This window comes from Colobus angolensis, unplaced genomic scaffold (genome assembly GCF_000951035.1).
Source record: "Colobus angolensis palliatus isolate OR3802 unplaced genomic scaffold, Cang.pa_1.0 Scaffold218, whole genome shotgun sequence".
Taxonomy (NCBI): domain Eukaryota; kingdom Metazoa; phylum Chordata; class Mammalia; order Primates; family Cercopithecidae; genus Colobus; species Colobus angolensis.
The window spans coordinates 180,250-188,850 of NW_012115355.1; the positions used below are offsets into that span (position 1 = coordinate 180,250).

Sequence of the window (8,601 nt, forward strand, 5' to 3'; positions counted from 1 at the left end):
CCACACACTAATTAAATAAGTCAATGCTGTAATCACACTTTAGATAACTAATCTATTTCAATCCTGATAATTTAATTACCTAATTGTGGTAAACAAATTTCAACCTTAGTCCAAAATGATTAGAGGATTAAAGTTGAAAATCAGTGAATGCAAACTGAAACAGATCCACATAACAACGTTCAAAACAGTTTGTTTCTTTAGAGTATGTTTATTATCTCAAATTCAAGAATTAATATGAACTATCATGCCAAGGTTTTGTAAACCAGTTCTAACTGATGTCATATCTCTTATAATTATATGAAATGAATTCCTACTTGTTAGATTTACAATTCCTTAACAGGGTAGTCTTCACTGACATGAACACTACACAAAACATGAACACTATCTACACTCACCCGTCTGTTATTTTTTTTCCATATCACATTTCACCTCCTATTACATATATGTTTATGTGTTTCTGTTATGTACATCCAGTGCTGCTCCAGAGGACACAGATTCCTGAGTAGCTGGGACTACAGGCACAAGACACCACATCCAGCTAATTTTTGTATCTTTTGTCGAGACAGGGCCTTACTATGTTGCCCAGGCTGGTCTCAAACTCCTGGGCTCAAGTGATCTGCCTGCCTAGGCCTCCCAAGGTGCTGGAATTACAGGCATGAGTCACCACACCTGGCCTTATAGAGACTTAAAAAACAACAACAAAAAAAAAAACCTTAGAAATGTGAACTTACAAATAGTAAATTTGTATTTTTACTGATGTATTTTTCCCTATATTTTAAATTATGGTACAATGATTACGATAACAAGAACAATAAACAAATTACAAAGAAAAACAAACGATTGCTACCACCACCACTCCTACCACAAGAGGCAGTCACTAGTCATAAAATATGTTGTGTTCTAATCATGGAATAAACAATTTAATTTTGTTTTTATTATTATTTTAGAGACAGGGTCTCACTCTGTCACCCAGGCTGGAGTACAGTGATGTGATCGAAGCTCACTGCAGCCTTGAACTCCTGGGTTCAAGCAATCCTCCCACCTCAGTCTCCCAAGTAGCCAGGACTACAGGATCTCATCACCATATCCAGCTAATTTCTTTTTCTGGTTGAGACAAAGTTTCACTATGTTGTCCAGGCTGCTTTCAAACTCCTAGCCTCAAGAGGTCCTTTCACCTTGACGTCTCAAGCCACCATGCCTGCCCATTTAACTCTGATAATGAGTCCACTATGTAGGTATTCCCATTTTATGGTAAGGAAATTGAGAATCAAAGAGGTAAAATAAGATTTCCAAGGTCAGGCAGAGATACATAAGCAGATCCAAAACACCAGAGCTCTGACTCTTAACCGACCAATACCAATTTGTGATATATAAGTATAATTAAAGGACAAAGGCAATTAGTATCAGTATCATAGTAGCAGGGATACAGAGTCCATCTATACAAAGAGCTAAAAAAAAGCACAGTACTCATCGTGATTTCTATACCTGAAGAGCAAGTTGCCAAAACATGAGACATGTTTAAAAATTAAACATCACTTGTGTCTTTCTTCCAAAAGAAATACCTCAGAGTCACTGGTGTAGCAGATAAACGTAGTTAAAGTATAAATAACTTATGTTCTTGTAACCTGAACTTAGGTTAAAATACACAAGGAAAACTAGTGTGTTAAGCTACTTTTTCCTAATCCAATTCTGTTGTAAATTGAGCCAAAATCATTTTCTACTGTCTTTCTACTGATTGCTTCTTCATTGGCTTCCATTTTATATTCTTCATCCAATCCATTTATTCACAATTTGTATATGACTAGTCCAGCTCATTTGTTTTCCCATGAAATAAATGCAATTGATTCTGTGTGCCAGTCATGGTTTCTTAGACATTTAGTCATTACTTCCACCCACATATTTCATGTGTCTCTAGAAAATTGGCAGCCACATAGAAGCCTAATGCTCCTTTTAATACCAACATTTATAATTTGTTACAAGATAATTTTATTCATAGGGAGATTCACATTACTAAGATACACTTCTAAGCCACTATTATGTACCTTGATGTAGACAGTAAAATCAGTCTCACTTTTCTATAATGCAAATATCACTCTGATTTATAAGTGACATTAAAAATCAATGACTATATTAATTCACTAACAAGAAAAGGTGACAGAGTAGTCCCCCCACAGTGTTTCTTAGCAATGTAACTAGCTAAAAAACACAAGCAGCTTAAAAGCTGTAAGATGAGAAATATTTTTAATTTAAACAAATGTATAATACTTGTGCCCTTAATTATATATTCAGGAGCCCTCTGATTACAGTTGTCCACAACCTTAAGCACTTCATTAAACAAATGTGTTGTTTTCCATATTAAAACATGTTCGGCAGTATTTTTCAACTTGACAGTTTTACTTACTGTCTTAGAAGCAGTATTAATGTACTGCATCACCATTTCTTTTTTGATACTGAAGTCCTTTTCCCGCAATGGTGCCTTTTTATCTTCATTTAAATTCATATCTTCCTGGAAAACACAATTAAAATGCCTCAGTTTAGAATCTAAGTAGAGCAGCAATTCTACATGCACTACGAATGGAAAAATCAATAATTTGTGACTAAAGCAGCATTAATTGTTTTGGAATCATTTACGTGTAGTTCTGCCTGAAGGAAGGAGAGAAAAAAAGAGCTGGAAAGGGAGAGAAGAAAGCATTCTAGATCATTTTAACAGGTAAAATACTTACCAAAAGAACTTTTAAAATTCACAGCAGGCAAATAAAATTATATTCACATCACTATAGATAATTAGACAGTTGCAGATTTCTGCCATTCATAAGGTCATTAGGATTCACAATTTCAATATATTTATGTATTTTTACAACAGCTGCACCTGAAGCTATCTTGCACTTGCTTTGAAAGAGCTGCGTGTGAGTCATAAAAAATAAAAAGTAAATAAACCAACCAAGTTTCAGATTCTGATAGCCGCAAGCACATATCAAATACCCAGTACTGATTCCAGCAAAGGACAAAGCACTTTATAGTTTTGTCTTTTCCCTACTCTTATCAAAAATGTTAACTAGTTAACTTATTGAATGTTCTAAGCTACATAAAAGTTATACTTATAAAAACAGCTACCACCTAAAATCGAACATTTCTCAACAGCACCAACCAAAATAAGGATTTAAGTAACCAAGATCTTGCTATAGGCTTAATTTTAACTAAAAATTCAAGTCAGGTATACATCCACATAAATATATGAATTGCTCTTAATTAAGCTGCTGAAGTAAGAGGCTGTTCTGGCAAAGGAAAGGGCGTCTGAGGTAAGACAGAAATGGCTAAAGGAGAAGGGCAGCTCAAATGAATGTTCTCGTGAACTTAGCCCTGAGTCATTTGTGATGTGCAATGTAAAATATCTGAATGTATATAAACTTCGTATCTACTCAGAATGGATCATAAAATTCAGGACTTTGGATCACCTATGGAGCCTAGCAAGTTAAATTTCTTACAGATTTTATAAAGGTGCTACATTAATCAAACACTGTAGTTTATGCCTTTAGCTGACTCAATTCTTGGCTACCAAACCCTTCAAGCTCTTAAAAGTCAAAATTCCCTTCATTTTACCTTGATAGAAATATTTAAGATCTTAGAAGCTGTTCCATTTGACACTACAATAAAAGGTAGTAATTAGTAAAGTCACTTTTGCTGTTTTAGTTAGAAACACCCAATTATGTGAATCAAGGTTTGTTTTGTTTCGTTTTTCTTGTCTAAGCTAGTGAGGGAAGGCTCAGTAGGCCTTAATACGACACAGGAAGCATTTTGGAAATTTTGGAAACTTCTTGAAGCATGTTAGTTGTCACAATAATTGAGGTGATGCTACCAGCATTTACAGGGGTAGCATCACAGTTTGACCTGTACAGTAAAAACTACCTTGTGCCCCACAGAGAGATTCACATACCTTAAAAAGAGAGAGAGAAAGAATCCTCCTTAATGAAGCCTAATTCAATGGAACTGTTGCAGGACAGGTGAGCCCCAAATTTGGGGCTTAGCCCAGCGCGGCTCATGCCTTCATCATAGAAAGAATTCAAAGGCAAAGTGGTGTTACACAGCAACCTTTTATCGAATGGTACTGCTCCTTGCGGAGCAGGGCTAACTCACAGGCAGTGTGCCCAGAGTCAGCAATGTATGGGCTCTTGGCAACTGTAATTATACTCACTTAAACCCACTTAGCCATATGCAAATTAGGAGGTGGGTCAATGTAAATTATTATTTAGAATTTTCTAGGAAAGGGGTGGTAACTTCTGGGCCATTGCCATGGCATTTGTAAATTGTCATGGAGCTTGTGGGAGTGTCTTATACTAATGAGTAATGAGGGCAGCTAGGGATTGCTTTTGCCCCATCTGCCAGTTTTTGCTGTTTTTTTTTTTTTATATACTTTAGTCTGTCTGGACCAGTTTCTGTTTTGATCAGCAGTGTTGTGACTAGAAAACAAGTTCTGCCAGTCTCCTATTCCAGAAATAGATGTAAAATGTAAAATTGTTACGTATTAAATACTTTATATTGCATGGTTTTACTTTACTGAATTTTCCAAGAATCAAACTATTCTGTAAATTATAGTTACACTGTGCTTTTTTAAGCTTTACCAATACTTGTGCTTCATCTCTGAAATGTAGATGTCCCAGGGAAATACTGTTTGTGGTATCTGAATCCCCAAAACAGCACAAGTATATCAATCTACCAATCTACAGTGCCACTTCTGTACTCACAGAGGTATGAAGCAGAGATTCAAGAGTGTGAATTTACTATACCTTCTTGAGTAGTCATGGCCAATTGTTTAAATTGAAATACATATTTTTATTATATAGTACAGTAAGACATACTGATGTTCTTAATTTATGAACATAGGTAACATTATCCACAAAGAATTTCACTGGAAGAAAGTAATGAGTTAGGGGATAATTGTTATAAAACGTGGGGGAACCTGAGAGCACTGGGAAATTCTGTTTTAAATTATTCACTGTATTTTTATTTTCAGGCTAATGGCCAAACATTATCCAGTCTCTTTAGTAAATTAAAATACTTAATATATACAGAATATCAAAAAACAGAAAGTCCTTTAGTTATGGCTGAAACTGAAATAAAACTTCAAGGTGAGTAGGAGAAAGAATTTTTTACAAAGGCCTCTGCTTTCTTTTTGGAAACACATCTTCATGATAACACCAGTTCATACACAAAAGTGGTTGTGATGGTTAATTTTGGGGGTTGGTTAATTTTAGGTGTGATGGTTAATTTTAGGTTAATCTTCTGGCTTAAAGTATACCCAGATAGCTGGTAAAGCATTATCTCAAAGTATGCCTTTCAGAAGAGATTGGCAGTTGAATCAGTGGACTGAGTAAGGAAGATCCGCCCTCAATGTGGGCAGGCACCATCTAATCAGCTGAAAGCTTCAATAGAACAAAAAGGCAGAAGGAAGGCTAAGTCTCCTTCTCTCTTCTGGAAATGGGACAAACTTCTTCTGCCCTTGGACATCAGAACTACAGGTTCTTCAACCTTTGGGCCCTGGGACTTCCACCAGTGGCACTCTCCCTGGAGTTCTCAGGCCTTAAGCCACCTCCTCAGCCTCCAACTGAGTTACACCAACAACTTCCTTGGTTTTGAAAATTTGGAACCTGAACTGAGCCACGCTGCTGACTTTCCTGGTTCTCCAGCTTGCACATAGCATACTGTAGGACTTCTCGCCCTTTATAGTCATGTGAGCCGGTCCTCCTAATAAATCCCCTCTCATAGACAGGCAGACATCCTATTGGTTCTGTTTCTCTGGAGAACTCTGACTAGTACAATAATACATCTGAAATTAAGGGAGAAACCCAAAGTTCTCCCAGCTGCTTCCAATGGTTTATCCCACTTCTTTTGCCTAAATATGGCACTCACCTTCCTGACAAAAGTGTGATGACAGTCCTAGTGTAAAAAACAAAAAGGAGACAAATAATACTTGCTCTAATTTGGATGATGTCCCATGCAAATCTCATATTTAAAGTTGATCCCCAGTGTTGGAACTAGGGCCTAGTGGGCAGTGTCTGGGTCATGGATGTAGTTCCCTCATTAATAGATTAATGACCTTCCTGGGGTGGGGGCGACTGAGTTCTTGCCCTATTAATTCCCATGAGAGTAGGCTGTTAATAAGAGTTTGGAACCTCCCCACCACCTTCTCTCTTGCCTCCTCTCGCACCATGTGATCTCTGCACACACCAGCTCCTTCTTGCCTTTCATCATGAGTGGAAGCTCCCGAAGGCCCTCACCAAAAGCACATGCTGGTCCCATGTTTCTTGTACAGCTTGCAGAATTGAGAGCCAAATAAACCTCTTTTTTAAATTACTTAGTCTCAGGTATTCCTTTATAGCAACATAAAAATGGATTAAGACAATACTACAAAACAAAAAAAGTTTGGAATCAATTACATAACACCCTAAACCTTTGTGGGATACCCACTAGGCATGTAACTTCATCTAACAGGTCATTCTCCATATGTCCAGGAGGAAATGGCACTTGAAAGAGTAAGAAAAGCTCTGCCCTTTAAAAAAGAAAAATGAGAGAGAGAGAGAAAAAGAAATAAGGGGGCAATAGAGAGAAAATATGAGTGAAAGCATTAGGGGTACGGTATTTTTAGAATATATTTTGAATTTCTATTTATGGAAAACAAGGCTGAAAGAAGAAAACTCCATGAGGCAGTGGCACTTAACTTCAGGGAGTCACAAAGTCCTTAGAAAATTTAGTGGGAGGTTTTTTCCTAAAAAACGCATATCCATATTTTATGTTGCAATTCCAGAAGGGTTCAGCATCTCCCAAGGCTATCTAAGAAACTAGACTTGGGAAAAGTCAGTGGGGAGAAGTGAGCAAGTCATCATTTTTTATGCTTCTTAGTTTATATTTCCTCAAAATTATCATGTTGTATCTCCATTATCTAAGGTCAGTTTCCCTTAAAAGCAAAGCCTGAAACAGGGATTCAGGTGCAGGTGGGGCTGCTCTCAGGATAGAGTAAAGGAGGTAAGACAAAAGAGGAAAAAAGACATACTAAAGGTGGCCTCTGGTGGATTCTCACTTCACCCTGAAATGCACCACAGTCAGGATAACCTGGTAGCAGAAACCAGCCTCGACAACCTCAAGTTAGTCATTAGCTGCAGAATCCTAGTTCTGATGAGGGCAAACCTCTGGAGAAAGGGGCATCTATGAGCCATTAGAAGCCAATGCTCATCACCTGGGGCATGGGTGCACCAACCTGGTAAAAAGGAGATGGGAGGGGGTACCCACAGTACCCACTATACCATCTGAAAATAATTTACTTGATATTAAAATAAGACTTCTTTCAAATTGAACTGAATAAATATAGAAACACATATAGATGACCTTAAAAAAAAAGGCAATATAAACTATTGTGTATTAACTGATCCTTCCATTCAAACACAGGTCAGTAAAACATGCTGTTTTACTGTGCTACCACACTGCATAGGTACAAAATGACACTGCAGACACAGATTGTAAAACAGCTCTAAAATGGCCATTTACCTCAATCTATCATATGCCGATACAGATACATATCTCATTAAATATCTATTACAGGTAAAATATTGAACAGGAAATACAAAGAAAACATAAATACATAAGGCTCAGTGAGTAATCTGAATGAGGTTAAAATTTCCATGGATATATGAAATAAATCTCTACCCTTTAAATGGAAAAATCTTATCAACTGGCTATTAGGCCAAATATATCTCATTCAAAAACATTATTTGACAAGTCAACTATTCAAAATTTTAATCTGTCTGAAGAGCATATTATTGTTTTTGATGTTAAAGTTATATTAACATGTTAGCAATATACATTATGAATTATCTCATTTATAGTACTTCCTAATATACAGATGTTCAACTTACAATGGGGTTATGTCCCAAAAAAGCCATTAAAAATTGAAATGCAGAAATGCATTTAATACACCTAACCTACTGCATGTCACAGCTCAGCCTAGCCTCCCTTAAACGTGCTCAGAACACTTACATTGGCCTGCAGGTGGACAAAATCATCTAACACAAATGCTATTTTATAATAACATTTTGAATACAGAGATGCACATTTTGTAGACATGGTGGGATGCGAACACACAAAGCACAATATCCAAAAAATGCTGGGGACACAGTATAGTCAGCCGTTCAGCCTAATGACTGCATGGTTGACAGGGGAGCTGCAACTCTCAGTTTCTGCCCCACATTACACGAGAGTGTCAGACTGCATATAGCTAGCCTAGGAAAAGACCAAAATTCAAAATTTGAAGTACAGTCTCTACCAAATCCATGTTGCTTTCACCACTGTAAAGTCAAAAAATTGTTAAGTCAAACTGCTATATGTTGGGGACCACCTGTAAATGTGTAGACACAGTTTTGACAGGGGAAACTGAGAGTTGCAACATCAAAAAAATAGTTTTCCTTTGGCCAATTACTTTCTAATTAAAATCTATACCTAAACGGAATCACTGTGCTGTTTTACTGTGCTAGTCTGACTAGTACTAGGAATAGATTTCAGAAGTAGAATAGTTGGAAAACTTTTTTTTTCATTCAATACATGGGAACACAG

General features: G+C 36.9%; 1 protein-coding gene across 1 annotated transcript in view; it reads right to left on the reverse strand.

Annotated features, from left to right (window-relative positions):
• Positions 1–8,601, reverse strand: part of DIAPH3 (diaphanous-related formin 3) — a gene marked incomplete at its 3' end in the record, with an annotated part of 233,999 nt that overhangs the window by 160,319 nt on the left and 65,079 nt on the right. Inside the window, exon 4 of the mRNA XM_011943276.1 lies at positions 2,402–2,506. Coding sequence (XP_011798666.1) covers positions 2,402–2,506 — 105 coding nt within the window. The remainder of the gene's footprint in view (positions 1–2,401; positions 2,507–8,601) is intronic.